General features: G+C 37.9%; 1 protein-coding gene across 2 annotated transcripts; it reads right to left on the bottom strand.

The window, feature by feature from the left end:
• Positions 1–33: 33 nt before the first annotated feature.
• Positions 34–16,778, bottom strand: LOC108681467 (actin-interacting protein 1-like). 2 transcript variants are annotated; one of them, XM_018170497.2, is made up of 16 exons: positions 16,696–16,778; positions 13,499–13,620; positions 12,690–12,780; positions 11,999–12,146; positions 10,894–11,077; positions 10,253–10,438; positions 9,782–9,868; positions 9,427–9,549; positions 8,600–8,743; positions 8,252–8,342; positions 7,502–7,641; positions 6,259–6,396; positions 5,699–5,788; positions 4,900–5,080; positions 3,853–4,022; positions 2,656–2,717 (listed from the first exon to the last, which is right to left on the bottom strand). In XM_018170497.2, the coding sequence occupies exons 1-15, from the start codon at positions 16,709–16,711 to the stop codon at positions 3,913–3,915; spliced, it is 1,851 nt and encodes a 616-aa protein (XP_018025986.1). In that variant the 5' UTR covers positions 16,712–16,778; the 3' UTR covers positions 2,656–2,717; positions 3,853–3,912. The 2 variants fall into 2 exon arrangements, with proteins under 2 accessions (XP_018025987.1, XP_018025986.1); XM_018170498.2 differs by lacking the exon at positions 3,853–4,022 and having other exon boundaries at positions 34–2,717.
• Positions 16,779–19,449: the final 2,671 nt, after the last annotated feature.

The raw sequence follows: 19,449 nt of genomic DNA, 5'->3' as shown, positions 1-19,449 counted from the left end.
TATGCATAGCAGAGGAAAAAATTATAGACGTTCATGCATTAACCATTTTATTGGCAATAGGTTAGTACGAAATAATAGTATTACACACATGAAGTCCTTCGTTTATTAAAGCAAGCGGAGAAAAGGTTTCATTTTTCAAATGAATGTGCTCTCGCACGACATTCACCATCGGGGCTGTCGAATGTGTTTAATATTAATTCATTTATGAATATAAACCATAATGGATAGTTTCTCGTACATTAAAGGAAATTCTGGTATATTACTCAATTATTCAAACAATCACAGAGGTAAATGAAAACAAAGGACGAATTTAGATTCAATCGCAGTATATGATCTTTCATCAACCGGAAACCTGTCGCGGTTCGCACATTCTCCTCCATTAATGCTGAAGTAATTTTTTTTTCATAATATACGAAAAGTGTACAAAAGTTCATTTAAAACTTCAGCTCTATTCTCAGATACCAAGGAGGAAGTGATTGGCGCATTCGCAACATTTGAGCGGATTCGTGAAGTATACTTACTTCGTCCGGACATAATCGAACAACAGAAAGACATGCGCCCCGCATTCGCGAGATGTAAAGAAAGGCCCAAGCTTATTTGACTGCAAGGCATAGACAAAAGTGATATCATCCCGGAAAAATTTGGATCGCCGTATATAGGCGAAAATTAAAAAAATGAGCTAACTAGGTGCAAGAGTGCGTTGAATCAACACGTCAAAGTACAAAAATTTACTTACGATGAAATAATAAAAAATCATACCATCTATTTCAAGCAAAGCAACTACATTAAAATTACGAACGGCGAAGTCAAGCCATAAAGCAGCGAGTTAACTGGCAAAACTTGCAAGCCCTCAAACGAATCTTACGCTTTAAAATGCATAATTTACTTATTAAAAAAAATTGAAACTCCCGTCCGAACTTACAGTGAATAGCAATAGAAAAAGATATATAGGAAAAACGTAGAAGTCCGCAGTAGTCCGAGGAAACAGTAGGAAACACTTTGAACAGAAAGAAAGGTTAAATTATTCCAAAAGCAAACGTTCATAAATACTTTTCTTGTATAAATAATATTTCAGCAGCATGCACGAATATAGAATAAATTAAATAATCCCTGAATCAAGTCACAAAACACACTAGATGAAGAGATAAGCTCGCTGAGTGCGCACCGGAGTTGAAAATCCAACTCCCACGAAATGAAGTATAAAATCAAATTCTGGAAATGCTGGCCGGAAAACGCATCCATTTTCTACGCCCATTTGAGTGACATTAATTAAGACCAAACTGTACAAGCATAGAGAAAAAAGTAAGGTTCGGGCATTGAAGGAATGCAACGAGAAAAACGTACATATAAGAAGTGGCAGAAAATCAGGTAGCAAACTAAAGAAAAATTAAACTAGCCTATCGCAATGTTTGACGGCCAATCAAGAAAGTTATATAACTAATAAAACAAGAGGACATTTAACTGATAGGGATCCGAATTCTATAAGCTAAAACTAAAGTTTTATTAATAATTGTAAAACATTTCTTTGGGTAGGTTGAGTGCGATCCATGTGGTCCTAGAGGCGCGAATCAAATCTGCGCGTTATTGCATATTAAATAGCAGAATTTATTTTCAATGATCAAAACTAAAACGACAATATTTTATTATTTTATGAAATATTTTTGCATTAACTGCGTGCTAAGAATGACTTATCCTTTGAGGTCTATAAAAGCAATAAGCTGCAATCAATTGAAAAACCCAACATCGACTTTCGGATCAAAGTATTACAGCGACAAAACATTTTACTTGACCTATCAAATATTTCGTCCTGAAGTGCCAGTTTTTACAAAACTTGTTTTTTGCTGTCATAAGTAATGAGTTCAGTGCACAGTCGCCGTAGGTCGTATGCGACTTGGCATGGTTTTGAAAGCAGCGCACAATTGGCAAAACTTGGCATCCAGCATCCTTAATTCTTACATCTTTATCATAAATATTTATCAAATTCTCAGAGAGCAATAGAAAAATATTGAAACTAACTGACAATGATCCTACAATATCCTCCACGAAAGTGAAAAAACTTGCCGAAATTCGTAGGTACATCGCAGTGCAATCCCACATGAAATCTATTACAAATGTCCAAAAATAAATAACAGAAATAATGTCAAAACCATGATTACCAAATAAAAATTATAGGGGAAACCTTCTAGAAGCAATTAAGAAGATCAAACATTTCGGCACATATTTTAAACTATACCTGCGCACTGGCTTACGCAGGTTGATAACTGCATGCATTATTGCAAAAAGTTTTATTGCTATCCGACAATTCGAGCAGAAGTTTAGAAGCAATAATAGAATAAAAAACTCGACAGAAATTCTAACGCGATTATGAATAAATTGAAATTTCACCGGTATTCACGCATTCGAATGATAACACCAATACACGTGAATAAGTTCTTCTATAAGTTCGATGCATTTTATCGCTTCATTAAATGAGATGTTAATAAAAATTCTAGCAGCAGAGGGGGAAGAGACTATTCATCGACAGAAAGAGTTTTCAGGCATCACGAAAATCTTCAGCGAAACGGATTTTTAATCATAAACATATAATTTTCCAGACAATGATGTGAAAACTTAGAATTTTATAGTCCAAGTCTTGACGGTAGCGTCGTGTGCGACCGTGACAAGATATTCATCCGAGAGCCAGAGCACGTCTGTTACTTGCGACTGCGGGTGACATTCTGTAAAATAAGTGTAATGTTTTAGTGACAGTAAATTTTACTTTGAATTATTGCTTTAGCTGAGAAATACGACTTGAGTAACCAACCAAAGAATTAGTTGTCAGTGGTAAACAGATAATCATCGGCACCTATAATAATAAATATCATGAAGAGGATTATCAAGAAGCTTTCGAGGCACGATCTTAATTGGTGAGAAATTAGAAGTCACACCCTTTAGGTAGTATCAACACCATGAACATTGACGGAACAAATGCCGAGGCTAAACAAACCGGCAATATAAAAATCAACCACACTTTGTCTTACGTCGAAAATACAAAACACAAAAAATCCATTTTATAACAAATGGCACAACAGTCGCGGACCCGAATTTCAGTTCTTTAACTAGCCCCGCAGCGAACGCCTTCACTCAACATGCAACAGCCGTACTCAACATCGAAGCTTAGAGGCCATTGGCAACCATACGCAGGATTACTGTGAACCTAACCGGTTCAGTGTTAGCCTGGCTATCATAATGCACAAGTACGCAAATACAACCCAATCTTAGCCTTATCTCCCTACCTTCCCGCAGTAAAGGACAAAAAGGATAGGCCCGGTTAGGAAGCGAGTATGGGTCGGATATACCTTAAACTGTGGTTCACATTTGTGATGAATGTACAGGTTACGACATTGGCTGTGACACTTGAATTCGTAGTAACTATGCTCTCTATCGTGTTCGCCTACGCAAATGAATATGCAGTTATTGTCAAGTTTCAAATTGAGACTCTAGCACGAACTCTGTGAAGAAAAGGTATTTCTAGCAGTCAAAACTTTAAAAGAATTAGGAAAGGAGGTGGCTGGGCTCATTGCAGTAGGTAGTGAGATCAACTGCCAATGAGGCTTGAAGAATAAACAAGATAAATTCACACAACGCAAAGACTGGAAATTCCACAATTAGACGAGGCAGAAAATAACAGGACTGACGGCTGTAAGAAGTTTGGCTTCGTTACAAACACAAAACAACTGTACGCATTAAAGCTCGTCAAAAACAACTAGCAGCAATAAGGAGTGGGTTGACGCACATACAAGAGGAGTTACAGGTAACACTTGAGTATAAATCGAGAACAACGGCACACAAGAAAGCCAATCAGACCATCACCAGCAGGAGATAATTAGTAGAAAGTAGGGCTGCAGACGGGGAAGATAAGTCCCAAGAAGTCTAGTGGGTTGTAATGACCCAAGTCTTGAGGCAGGCGTCATGACCCGTAGAGACGAGTATGTTGTCAGCCAGCCACAGCAAACCTGTCACCTGCGCCTGAGCATGTGCGCCTTAGCACAGCCCGGGGAACACGTTAAACGTTTTTACTATCGTCAATATGACTTGATATTAAAGTAGGATTGTTGCAGGGAATGCATCCTGTCAGCTTCGAAGTATCAGGAATTACAATAACTCGTTGCGCAGCAAATGTGTAACAGCTGTCATATTAAATCTTCAAAACATTTTCAGTAAGGTTTATTCTACCTACTTCTTCTGGGACCAGACTATATCGTTAATACCATACCAGTAGAAGAGCAAACAATTTTCAATTTCCCTGGTAAAATTATGGCGATTTCCGTTACTGAGACGACTGCGCACTAAATTTTGTAGGATAAACCAATAGTAGCAATAGCTATCACTTGCGATTCTGTGCCTTTCCAGTAAGATTGTTTGTTGATGCCTGTTATTTACCAGGTATTATCCGCACGTATTTTAACAGTCCTCCCTCACAAACAACAGCAATTAATAATCCAAAGCTACAAATAATTTGGGAATCAAATTGCACGTTGTTCATGGAACAGACAGTATAATCAGAAGCAACTGGACAAAGAAAAAGGCATTAATTAGGAAAATTATACTCACAGACCACTGAGCGCTCTTATTTTTGAAACATGAACTCCGAAATTACTGAGTTCGCTATTAGGCGAACATCATTAATCAATCAAAGATGCGGTAATTCTGACTCAGCGAGCCGAAAAGCTCATGAATTTTGTTAACCGAGCAGTTTGCGACCTCCTAACTTATATAATATAAAAATAAAATAAAATACTACTGTAACTTTGCCAGCTGATAAATAAATCATGTCCGGAATGAGCCAGACTGAATACTTCACTCACTTCACAACAACGATTGCTGGACTGTAAATAGGAATAATAACCGTGCACTCACTCTGCAGCGTGATGCGCTTATGCATGTCCTTCATGGACCAGACGATGACGGTGGTGTCGAGGGAGCCTGTGGCGATGAGTTCGCTGTTGGGGCTGAAGGCGATGCAGTTGATCTTAGCGTTGTGGAAGCCCCACTCGGCCTTGATGGCTGGAGTCCAGTCACTCGTATTGTACACTTTTACCTGAAGCAATAAAATTCCAGGTTAACAGGACGTAATATTACTAAAATTTGCCGGTATTTTACAACCAAAGTATATTTGAAGACACTTTCACCTGAAGCAACAAAATTAACAGGACGTAATATTACCGTCAACTGGGGTGACTTTGGCCGCGTTTTTGATTTTGTTTTGCAAACAAAAGGGAGCCTGTGCAAAAGGGAGCCTTTTTGCAAACAAAAGCGGGATCATAAACGATGGCCAAAGTCACTCCGGCGTTTATGACCTCGTTTACGACCCTGGCGTTTATGACCCCGGCGTTTACGACCCTGTTTTTGTTTGCAAAACAAAATCAAAAACGCGGCCGAAGTCACCCCAGTTGACCGTACTCAAGTTGACATTTTACAACCAAAGTATTGAAAAAAAATTGCTGGGTTTACGTATACAATGTTTTGTTCGTTGTGATGGATAATGCTCTTTATTTCCAAAGAAAAGTGTTTTCTCATGCCTGTAAAAGAAACGTCACACCCATAGGCGTTAAAAATACATAAGCAATACCAACACTTGTAAAATCACTATAAGCCTTAACATCTTTAACATTCATGACATCGTTTGACATACACGTCTAACATTAAACACCCTAACCTTTCGGTATGCATCACAAGCAGCGAGGTACTTGCCACACGACGAGAACACCACGCCTGTCACCACCCCCAGGTGCTCCAACACTTGCGTCTGAAATGATTCCAATTAATAACAATTGAATTATAAAATGATTGCAATTAATACCATTGGATTATAAAGAAACCGGAGCTTGTTGCTCGTTTTACAAGTCAAAATCCTTCCCCAAACAAGGGAGTAACCACAACAACAAGCGCATACATATTCTCGAGATTGAAATTTAACGCGCGAAAAAACTGCGAAAAGCTAGTTAATTTTAACTGCGTCAAAGTTACATGAAGTAACTGAAGACAGCAAAAAGATAATTATAATAATCATTGAAAGGAGTTTTGCGACTTCGAAGGAACGTCTTATGATTTAGAGATAATAGCTAATAATTAAATCGAGGCAACAAGGCACCCCAACGAGAGTCATAAAGAGCGTTGTTCATCATTAAGATGATGATTAAGAGATTTGTTGTTATCATTATGATGATGATTAAGAGCGTTGTTGTTCATCATTAAGAGTGTCGTAGCACAGGTTACCTCAGTGAGAGTAGAGCCGCTGATGCTGTAAACCCTGAGTTTGTTGTCAGAGCCTCCAGCGGCCAGCAGCGCTCCATCACCACTCACTGCAACGCACTGCCCTTCGTAGGACGTGGGAGTTGTTGATACAACGCTCGGCTGAAATGGAAAGAACGATTAAAACGTCGAGTGGTTTACGGTAGCTACAGCAGTAGCACAAGGGACCAATGTAGTCGGATGCAATTGTATATTGTAGTAGGATGTAATTCTAATGCTCGATTGCAATTGTATGAGTAAAATAGTTGTTGAAATCACGTGATCCTGCAGTGAAAAAAGTAAGTGTTCTTGAAACTTGAAGTGATATTGTAGGCAAAGAACAATGCAATAAAGTAGATATTAATTTTTACAAACAACATTTCATCCATCAAACGATTCCATCTGCTCACTTAGATGACGTTTCAATTTGTAAACATAAGAAGAATGATATTGCAAAACCTCAATTATGAATCAAGTAACTGACAGCATTGATAAACCTAGTATACCAAGGAGTGACCAAGGGATAGAAACATGGGTGATGAGCACAATTTCCTCATCAGTGAATGAAGTTTTAATTGAAACTTGAATTTCTTGGAGCATACACAGAAATGGCCGAAGTAATGTCTATTACGACACGGAATGAGGCAGCTGAATAACCTAACAGGTGAGAAGCGTGATATCATCGTTGGTGTGCAGAACAAGTTTTAGATTACAATTTAAACAAATCTATTGAAGCTTACAAGCAAAGGAATGACTAACATTATAATGAATAAGGCAGCTAAGTGACCTGGTCGGTAAGGAGCGTGATATCCTAGACGGTGTGCACAAGTTTTAGTTAACAATTTAAACAAATTAATTGAAGCATACAAGCAAAGGAATGACTGACATTATAATAAAATATATAACAGCAGTGAGTGACAGAGAGCGCATTTTCTCGTCCGTCCGTGACGCTAAGTCATGGACGGACGTCACGGACGGACATGACGAGCACAATAGCTCCTTTTTCCATAAATAAGAAAATGCGCTAATAAGGCAACTAAGTGACCTGATCGGTAAGGAGCGTGATATGTTCGGTGTGCATAACAAGTTTTAGATAACAATTTAAACAAATCTATTGAAGCATACAAGCAAATGAATGACTAACATTATTATGAATAAGGCAACTAAGTGACCTGGTCAGTGAGGAGTTTGATCACTAAAATGATAATAAATAAGGCAGCTAAGTGACCTGGTCGGTAAGGAGCGTGATATCCTTGACCGTGACCACAGCGAGCCCAGCGTCCTGCCCAGGGCGTGGCCAGGAGCACATGAAGCGAGGTTGGCTGCTCAAGCTCACACGGGTTGTGGTGTACGACATTTGGCATGGATCTGTTCATCGAGAATGTTGTTAATACAGACATATATTGACTGGACAAGTAAATAATAATAATAGAGTAATTTACACAATATTATTTCAGTAATATGTAGTCTGAAATATATACATTATCAATCTTACAATTATTTTTTCGGAAATTTCGTTCGAGCGTTTGTCACATGACCAAAAATATAGGCATTGCTCATGAAGTTTGTATTGATGCTTCGGCCCCCCATCATGGATCTCTGAGCGAGAGTAGCGATATAGGGAAAAAACACACAAGTTTGTTTAATCAGCCTGACAAGTGGTCGGCATAGCCACAAATATAGGTGCCCTAGAAGTAGCTATTACGTAATGAAGGTTACTCAGGAATGGATCTGCTGGGTCAGACTAGCAGAAGTACTTAGATCTTTATAACTCTGTCAGCTATTTGCTGATGGACTCTCAGTATAATCTCACCAATGTCAGACAAGACGTCAGTCGCTTCGTGAACTTAGGCTACTTTGTGAACTAAGGCCGGAACATTTGCTGAAGGTTTACTTATGTCGTTGTAATTAGTTGTACTTAAGATGCTGTATGTACTATAAACGACTCTTGACAGTACGACTCCTGCTGGAGACTCACCGATGACTTGGAGAGTATCATCGATACCGATGGTGAAAACTTTCCCGGCACCACCATCAGCCCCAGCACCCATCACTACGAGACCAGTCACCTGGACATAAAAAGCTATTATATTAGAAAAAAATGTAAGCCAATGAACCAAGGTAAATCAAAGAAACCTAACAAAAACGACATAAAACAATAATAAAAAATCGGCTGGATTTTTAGGTCATGAACTGAAATAAAAATCGACAATATAGTAATGTCAAGACTACCCGCTCGTCTCAATGGCCACAATTTTATAGAGCATATTTTTATTTCTAACACATTTTCATTTCAAAAATGTGTTCTCAATCTCAAGAGGCTGACCTGGTTGCCGTGCCCCTTGCCCTCGACACGTTCACTATCCCCCGTAGCGACGTCCCAGCGCGTCACGCAGCCATCCATGGCGCTCGTGTACAGCTGGCGGCCGTCGGGCGATATCGACACGCGCGTGATGGGTGAACTGTGCCCCTGAAATGAACATGGAGTGTGTTGAAAACATAATAAATGGTTAATTGACATATAGAGACTAATTTCTAATGGTAAATTGATGTTGAAAGACCGAACTGTGCCCCTGAAATGAGCATGGAATGTGTTGAAACCATAAGAAATGGTAAATTGATGTTTAAAGACTAATTTCTAATGGTAAATTGATGTTGAAAGACTGAACTGTGCCCCTGAAATGAGCATGGAATGTGTTGAAATCATAAGAAATGGTAAATTGATGTTTAAGGACTCAGTTTCCAATGGTAAATTGATGTTGAAAGACTCAGTTTCTAATGGATAATTGATGTTTAAAGACTCAGTTTCCAATGGTAAATTGATATTTACACTCAGTTTCTAATGGTAAATTGGTGTTTAAAAACGCGGTTTTACAGCCCCGTTGTTGGAATGGAGAATATGAAAGAATTTATACCAGCGGTATTAGGAGTGATATTCCTACAACTAAATATTCATTTACATAATCGTTACTATCTCCAAACCAATTCTTTGTTATGTTCACAACATTTTTTTAAAGCTATTGAAATCCAGCTTGACGTGGATATGGTACTATCCTCAGCCTAAAAACTTAAGAAAGAAAGTTTTAAAATAATATTATCTTCATAAAATAGATTTCTGAGTAAGATAACGCAGGTGAAATTAGAGACAGGTACCTTGACAATCTTTTCAGGAGCACCAGGCTGGTCTGGATTGAGATAATTGATGAAGCCAGAGAGGGACAGCGACAGCAGATGATTTGCAGGCGTCCAGATGCACGACATTTGTTGGTCTTCCACCTAAGATAGCAGGAAATCAAGGTAATCGCTTGATCAACCTTGAATTCAATAGTACTAAATTTATTACCCAAGGAAATTTTCGAATAAACTAGTGATTTACTAACGTCACTTACAATACCGTAGTTCAAAGAAAATCAAATTGCAGACTTCAATTCTCAATAATCCTTGCACAGGAGAACAATTTTAGTCGCTAAACGAGCAAATTATTCTCCCTGTTGATCAAATCACAAACCTGTGACCCCATATTGTACTCAGCAAGCAGTTCACCAGTCTCAACTTTCCAAATCTTGCAGGTTTTGTCGCCACTTGCTGTCAGAATCTGAACGGAAGAGAGAAATACTTAATTTCATTTGTTGGCCCTTATTACAAAGTAGTAAATTTAAAGTGAGCTATTGCTTTCAGAGCCATACCCTGATCTTCTATTAAAACATATATTAATTTCCAACATTAACTAATCGTAATCTTATTGTGATGAATGTTCAACTGTAGTAATCATCCTTAGTATGTAATCAAATCACAATAAACTGCAAATTTCAGTTCTTGACTTCATATTGATGCTGCTTCTGCACTTTATCGGCAATACCCTATCACAAGAAATCACAAAAGTCTGAATTCACAAACAATTGTTCAAATGTTAGCTCAAGTGCTACAGAAGTTCAACTGAAAGCATGGTCAAAAATTTTCTGGCATTACTAGAACTCACTCGTGTATTGTCGGGTGACCACGACAGGCCGTAGATGCCCCCTTTATGAGCACCTGGTTCACCAACTTCACGCACAACTTCTCCACTCTTGCCGTCATAGACGAAAACTTTCCCATCAAAGCCTCCTGACGCAAAGTGTTCTCCATTAGGAGAGAAGCGCACCACTTGCACATACTTCTGGTGTTCCTGTTGGCACAACGAGAAAAGTATGATGAGATCATTGAAGTTAGTAAACAAATCAAGGAAATTGCAAGGAATATCAAATAAAATAGGCAATATTTTGATAAACAAACAAAAACACTTGAATTATCGATTTATTAACCATGATGCTAGTGGTTAATAAGTGCTTTCTGGGCACAAAGCTGATTGACCCAAGCTATCGAAGATTCAGAGTAAGGATTTATGAAGTAGTTTGAGGATTTAGAGTATGGATTTATGAAGTAGTTTGAGGATTAAGAGTATGGATTTATGAAGTAGATACAACAAAGTAAAGAAAATGAACTAGGGAGAGAGAAAGTAGCAAACCACATCCAGCAAGGTGTTGATATGAAATCGTCATTCATGTCAATTTAGTGACCAAGGTTGCGTGAAAACGTTAAGTGGAAGAATCACAAGCAATACTAACTAGTCGAACCACTCACAGTTTTGGAGCACATGAACTGGAAGGGAGGGCCGTCATAAAGAGCAACTTTGTTGTCTTCAGCTCCCGTGACAAGCCTGAAGGGGCGGCTGGTCTTCCAATCTACGCTGTTGATGACTTTACTGTGGCCTGATAGATCACCTTTCACGCTGGCGCCCGTGTCCATCATAAACACGTGGGCAAACCTATAGAAAACAAAGTATGTTAATGATAGTACCGTAGTTAAGTAGAACAGTGGAATAGCACTGTTGAATCTTGAATTGCTATGCAGGGTCTACCCGACCTCAGTTCACAATTCCGGTGTTCACGAGTTAAAACTCTTCTACTTGATCAGACTCCAAAAGATCTTCTTATAATAATTAGTCAGCCGTCAACGATACGAAACTGATTTACACTAATTATTTTCTTAATTTCACTCAAATTTTCAAGTTCCACAGGAGTTGATCATCGAATAGATTATTGTCGTTTGAAACGTTAAAATTTTGCCATCATGAAAATCGATTTCGACTGGAAATAAGAGCTACGGGCGGTAAACTAGCTACGAAAACGCACTGCACTCGAAAATTTAGAGCTTACAAATAAACATTGGGCTACCAAATATCAAATATAAATCAGACACCCCAAACTCCAAAACTACAACGAAATCAAATCTCACAAGTACCTACTCAACATTTTTTGCACACCATCACATCAAGACCAACGACTTCATGTAAAGTCCTTGTTGACCAAAACGTTGTCTTAATTTATATTTTAGTAATAGCTAATTTGCACAGCCATAATGGCCTAATGTGATAGGTAAATACTTGAAAACATCAAATTTGAGGCATGCATCAACAAAGCCTTTTCTACATTAATAAACTATGATTTTTCTTATTACAACCATACATAGGTATCGGTACCAGTCAGCTTTTCGTCAATTATTGCTCCACATACACAAACAACTTCCCTAGCTACAGTCTACAATTGTTCAATTGTATTTTGAGGTACATACAGTCAAATATTAAGTTAAGTTTGAATTTCATTGTTCCCTAGTTCACCAGAATTATTCAGTCCAATATAAAGGTAAAGTGGATACCTACTACAGAATAATGCGCTATGACACTCACTTGCCCCGTCCATCACCAACAACAGCAATGCGCTGGCTGTCAGGGCTCCAGACGAGGTCTCTGATGCAGCCTCCCAAGGGCTGGTACTCGGCCTTCAAGACGTGCTCTGCATTCACTGTGTCCCATATTCTCACCTTCCCATGGATATCTGATTACACAAAATAAAGTCATTAAAGTAAAATAAAGGCAATATCTGGTTACAATTTAGACATGCTGTGGAAGTTTCTAAATTTGCTTTGTCACTTAATTGTTAGTACTTAATTTAAGACTTGTCAAATATTGGATGCTATTACTATCCCATGATGGATATATCATTAAAGAAAAAAATGGGCTCACTTTAATTTTAGTCATATCTAGTGAGAATTTAATAAAAAAATAATACATGATTGGCCAAAATAGAGAATAATTACCACTGGCTAGAAATGTCATTGTTAACACAAGTTAAGTTAAAAGTTAACACAAGTGAATTAATGTAGTAGTAAAAGAAATTTTATGACCCAACTATAACATATGCATTTATAATTGCTATCCAATAAGTTCTAGACTCTTTTACAATTTAAAGCAGCTACAATGATTTTAAGGACAAAACATAACAATTTTCAGAAAAAAAAGTAAGAAAGGATTTAAATTAGAGAATAAAAATATAGGCACCGTATGCATAAAAAATTATAGTAAATCCACGGCAATTCACCAGCAGAGCAGATGTAGTATCCAGAGGGAGCCCACTTGGCAACTGTGACTGGCACAGAATGCTCAGTGTATATCTCACTCACAGAAGGGTTCTGAAACATCCATTCAAATCAATACATATAATAATGCAATTGACACACAACTGAGCATTGTACCTAAAGAGAGCTGGTGCTAATTTTTCATTCAAATCATTACATATAATAGTGCAATTAGGAAACATCTGATCATTTCATTTGGTAAGAAACAGCAATGGAGTTTCTATTGCAAATTTATAGTACCTACTACTGATGACATTTCTAGAAATTTCATTTTACTTGGCGGTACCAATCAAGTATCTTCAACAATTTCCAAGTACAAAGATAATAAAACAATTAAAGGAAATAAAATGAGTGTCAAATTTACACTAGAAGCATATTAGAAACAAACAAAAATGTAAAATTAAATGAAAATACATCTACAAGAAAGCCTCCGACATTGAATACCAATAAAAGTTTTGCAGTTCTTCACTAACAAACATGTGGTTTTCATTGCTCATAACATATTTGAAAATTACAATATCAAAATGTCAGTCATTTCCTTCATTTTGTCCAACCCCTGTACATATAGGTATATAATGATAGTGGAAGGTGGTTGCCAACCCATGATTAAATGCAAGCTTGTCAATTTCAAACATGCTTCTCTGTGCCCAAAAATTAAGTACTGGATGTTTTTTTCTAGTCTTTAGGTTAATGGCAATTTAGAGTAAAACAAGCCGAGGTAATCTAAATGTGTAAATATTATGCAAAAGCAAATACATGCACCAACATATACCTTTATATCCCGTATAATGACAGAATTGCCGTGCCCATACAGGAGTTTTTCACCTTTGGGATCACATCCCAGTACCACAGGCTGCCCTCGTACAGTACGCGGCAAGCATGCCCAGATGCTCTCTGTAAAATACATGGAAAGTTGATGTTTTTAGGAATACGTTGTTATCCATCTTGGGCAAGTGCAATTGACTAATATCACCAGAACTGAAATGACATTTATATATGTACACAATTATTAGTCTGGTAGGCTAAAAAGTGCAAAATGACTGGCAATTCCATTTTAACAACACAATTTTGTTGATAGAGCTAATATGATATTAAAAAGAGGCCTTGTCATAGACATACTATCTAATACATGGTAAGGAATAATTTCAATATTTAATTTGATGCGTTATTAGTATTATTCCAGGGTGCAGAAATTGGGTGAATATCGAAAGATATTTGGGCAATTTGGCCATGCATCAGCAGAAAAATTTGCGCCTTCAGCTGCCATCTGAAGATCTTGCTGACACATTTGGATTGAAATTATTGCATTTTAGGAATTACTTCAAATTACTGCAAATCTGAAAGACTGCAAGTGCAGATGCCACACAGTAAGGTTTCTGGTGCTGCGGTACACCGGATGGATCAGGATGCAGTGAAGTTTGTCCAGAAATCAGTTGCGATGTAAGTGTTACGGTGAGTGGAGAGTAAGGGATATACTATCAAAGTTGCTTGCAGCACTTTCTCATTAAAATATACCCAGATACAGACCTTGAAAATGGCTGGCACTGCTTAGGAGTTTGGGCTAAAAATCCATACCGTCAACCGGGGCTACTTGGGACAGATTTGATCGTTTTTTTTGTTAATAACCGTTAATAACTTATTACGATGAAACATTTCATAAACAAATTTAAGCTCATTTTATAGCTCTTTGCCAGGGCTATCGAATGGCATTGTCAAAAAAATTCCATATGCTATTCCTAAGGTGCCAGACGCAAAATAAAGATTGTCCCGAGTAGCCCCATATGTCGGGGCTACTCCGGACAATGGGAATAAAACTTCATTTTAAAACATTTGAAGCATGCAGAGTGTACTCATCCATTACTAACAGTACTCTGAGTCTGAAGTCCTCCTTTTTTATTGTAGAGGATGTAGAGGTAGAATAAATGACATTTTCTGTGATTTATACTTGTTTTTCCTTTATTGATATGATATTACCATAAACATTAATTACCTTCAACTGGGGTGACTTGGGCCTCATTTTTGATTCATGCTGGGGTCGTAAACGCGGGGTCGTAAACGCCGGGGTCATAAACGCCAGGGTTGTAAACCAGGTCATAAACGCCGGAGTGACTTTGGCCATTGTTTATGACCGTTTATGACCCCGCTTTGGCCATCATTATGAACATGGCGGAATCCCCCAGTTGATGGTACCCTATTATTGATGGGATATTACTGTATTATTGATGTGATATTACCATATCCATGAACATGCCATTGAGCATTTACAACAACCTTGTTCACTGCAAGCTCCATATCAGCAGCCTTATAGCATTTTTTTCTGTATCTGTAAGCATACAGGATGGCTTGTAATTTGTGTGACGATAAGTGAACTTTTTTTCGCTCAGCCAGGTAAATGTAGTCAATATTCTTTGTTTTTAATCAATTTGTTTTTAACTGGAGCCTTTGCTAACTGAGGTTCTACCGTAAATGTGTTTTTGGGGGTGTCCCGAATAGCCCCGGGGGGGTGTCCCGAATAGCCCCGGGGGGGTGTCCCGAGTAGCCCCGCCGTGCGGAAATGGCTGCCATTTCTTTTTGGAATGAGATAGGCAAATTCTATCAATTACGTTTTCAAGCCGACACCTGGGTGCAATTTTTATGTAAGTAAAATTTTTTAATACGGCAAATATTTTTTTTGCTACATACCTTAGCAGTTGTAACTTTACAAAATATAGTTTTTCACCATTTTTTCAGGAATTTTTCAGAGCAAGTAAATGTAGTATTTTTCAACTTCCTGTATACTACATAGATAGGAAAAATGTTGACGTTTACGCCACTATTTTTAATATTCCAATTAGTTTCGCTACTACAACAGTTTTACGACGTGTCGGAGGCCTGTCCCGAGTAGCCCCGCTTGTCCCGAGTAGCCCCGGTTGACGGTAGTATGTTGGCATTACTGCCATTTAGTTGGCAACGCTGCTTGCACCCTCTGCACCCAGGATTAGAATTTTCCTGGGTACTTGTTTCTAAAATCTTGCAGCTTCAACATGACAAATTTTTTATACATTTGGAATCTTGCAGCCCAATCGTGCATTTTTGTTAACAATTATATAAGACATAATTTATCTGGCAGAAATCTCACAGTTCCGGTTCTGGAAATGGTTAGAAAGTTCTAGTTGCGGCCCTAAGGTTAGAAGATTTTCCATGCTTGTCTGCATGGTTGCACCCTGGGTATTATTGGGTAAAGTTTTCTTAAATTTGAGAGATAGCTCCAGGGTGCAGAGGGTGGAAGCAGCATCGCCAATATATGGGTTTTCAAGCCCAAAGCATCGCCAACCATTTTCAAGATGCGTTGCTGGGTTATATTTAATGAAAAGCCATTTATGCTGAGTAATGAAAAACTATTTTCAAGCCACAAACTTATTTACAAGGTTGCATGCACGTGTTACCCCAAATAACTAATTTTACCCTAAAAACAGTCTGATTGTAGAGTAAGTGTCAACTGAACATGTGATAATGCAGTCTGACCGCTCTAATGTGACCACAACTACGCAACCGTAAACTTGTTGTTTACATTTGCATAGGATATTTCTGGCAGGAAGTCGGGAACTCATCGCAACTGATTTCTAGACAAGCTTCTCTGCATTCTGATCCATCCAACGTACCAGAAACCTTACTTTTTCTAAATAGTTTGCCAAAGACTGACAAATATATTAAATGCAAGAATTTCAATCTAAATGTGTCAGCAAGATCTTCTGAAGGTGTAAGTTTTGCTACTGAAGCATTGCCAAAGATCTTGCAATATTCATCCACTCTCTGCACAGTGGCAAAATGGCAGTTTCTCTTTCCTGAACTCTGAGTACAGTAACTGTTGTAGAGGCAGCCTTCAGAATGGCATTGGATAAGTAGGATCAACCACTGTCAGCATCCATTGGACCATGTGCAGCAGAGATCAATGCTATCTGATAGCTAATATTAACAACTATAACTTACCATTAGCATATGACATGTTGAATCTAATATTTGCACCCAAGCAAAAAATATCCTGAAAATATGGACATATCTTTATTAATATTAGGTATATATATAAATGTATTTGAATTCATTTTTATTAAATATCAATAATAGCAGAGTAGGGTAAACGCGGTATATTCCGTCACATTAAGGACGCATCGAGAAATGAAAAACTATAAAAAAATAACCGTATGCGTTACTCAATTTCTGTTTGCTTTATGTGACTCTCAAAACACCGTACTACGCGTCAGCAACAACGAAACGTCACAAAATGTTGCCATATTTATTTAAAAGCCTTTAGAATGCAAACCTACCAAATCCCTATATTCCGTCACTGTGTGTGGCTATATTCGGCACGTGGTGAGGCGTATTCCATCCGCTGTCTCTTATACACATCTAACACTAGTGTAAATATTTCATCGATTTAGCTAAATATAGCCTATTGAACTATTAGTAAGCTAACAGTTTATTAGTTTAGAATAGATAATAGTTTATTGTTAGTATTAGCCGACCACCCACCTGAGACCAGCAGTCCAGCACTNCAATCTGTCTCTTATACACATCTAGATGTGTATAAGAGACAGGTGAGGTACATCGCAATTTGGGCCAAAATTTGCAGTGAACAAGAAATTTCTTCTAAACTACTGAATAGATTTTAATGAGACTTTGAATACACAATCCTAACCTCTCAGTTAGTGAAAATTTTTTCGATTTCGCTTTCGTTCGCGAGTTATACGGATATACGGAGAAACGACCGGCATTTTTTAGGTCAATTTTTAAATTTGAATTGACAACGAGCCATATACCGGTACGTATAGCCTGTCTCTTATACACATCTAGATGTGTATAAGAGACAGCATCGTTGCTGACGCATAGTGAAGTGTTTTGAGAGTCATGTGAAGGCAACAGAACTTACGTAACGCATACGGTTTTTTTTATAGTTTTTCATTTCTTGATGCGTCTTTAATGTGTCGGAATATACCGCGTTTACCCTATGGTTATTTTTTTATAGTTTTTCATTTCTCGATGCATCCTTAATGTGTCGCAATATACTGCGTTTACCCTATTCACTATTTGGTAGAGCAAGGTCAACTGTCAAATTTGACACATTTTTCGATGATCTCACTGGGTACCTAGTGTGCATTGTCTCTCTTTGGATCTCAATATTTTCCCGCTAGATGGCCAAGACCTAGTGTTTTGGCAGTAGTTCGACGCGCAAATTTATGACGTCACCATTTCAACCATCAACAAAGGCATGGAACTAAAACAAAGCTTAATAGGTATCATAGTGACAAACCAGAGATTTTTTAGAATCAGTTCATTTTTAATTTCCTCATTTACCCAAGATTTAATCCAATTTCTTATGTATGATGGTGCTGGTATCCAGGATACTTTACTGGTCTACTTATAGGCCAGGTCTCATACAGTGGCAATAGTCGTTGGAATTTCAACGACTTTTGCTAAAGTTATCGACTAATTTTTTTACTTTACAACGACTTTCGAGCTAAAATAATCGGTCATTTATTTTTTTCAACGACTGCCAAGTGCCAACTAATGGGACTCTTCCACAATAAACTTATGACGACTGCCAACAAGCGACTTAGCAAGACCCGACAAGATACGACTGCGGTACTAACTAAAACCCGGACCCCAACAGCGCATTACGAGCGGCGGATGTAAAATGTTCAGCCCCGGCCCCTGGGACAATGCAACCATCATATGTATTGAAGCTTGCAAAAATAATCGGACAGATTACGCCAGTGTTTTTTTCCACTTAGAAGCTAGAATCAAACTTTCTTGAGGAAATTTTCTGCATGTTATATTTTTATTTTAACCTTGACATGTAAGAGCATGTAGGTGTGCAATATATTGCAGTGTTTTTATGCATGATATTCATGCATTTTAACCGATTATGCACATCTGAAAATTTGTATGTAAAATATTACGATGTTTGTGTGCATGAAATTCACACACTTCAACTTAATACACACATCTGAAAGTCTGTATATGATATATATCATAAGGCCTGTATTCATGTTATGCGTGCGCTTCAACACTACGTATACATCTGAGAGCTTGCATGTAATATATTACGATTCCTGTATTCATGATACTCATGCTTTTTTTCTAAATAGTTGGCTGAAGACTGAGAAATATATTAAATGCAAGAATTTCAATCTAAATGTGTCGGCAAGATCTTCTGAAGGTGAAAATTTTGCCGATAATGCGTCGCCGTAGGTCTAAAAATCTTCGTTCACTCTCTGCACAGTGGAGTATATTCGAGTTCTGACAATACTGACATCGTGGGTAATTCTGACACTTCTCTAGTTTTTCCTTTATATTAAGCTTTGTTGTAGTTCCACCGCTTCCATGCATTTGTTGATGGTTGCAAACCAGACTGGAATAATGGGCGGGAGCCACCCATAGAAGAGCAAAAATCACCCATGAACATGGTGGCAGGGAATTATTGTGAGTACTTATGCGTTTGCAAGAGCATCGCCCGGTCCGGCTCAGTGGGGTGGGGGTAGGAAGGGAATAACGAAAGTCTCATTTACGACTGGACTAACCCATTGAGCAACATTTTCTCAGTTATGGTCTCATAACAACTCAATTTTAAAATATGTACAGTTTCGAAGTTGATATAAGTAAATAAATAAATATTTGAACTGGGAAATTCCTTACTTACTTACGTTGCTTCCAGATTTATATCAATGACGTGAAAAATGACAATGA

The sequence above is a fragment of the Hyalella azteca genome, unplaced genomic scaffold, assembly GCF_000764305.2.
Source record: "Hyalella azteca isolate HAZT.00-mixed unplaced genomic scaffold, Hazt_2.0.2 contig15887, whole genome shotgun sequence".
NCBI classification, from domain to species: Eukaryota; Metazoa; Arthropoda; class Malacostraca; order Amphipoda; family Hyalellidae; genus Hyalella; species Hyalella azteca.
Note: the sequence above shows the minus strand (reverse complement) of the source record. Positions and strands in the feature narration are given on the sequence as shown.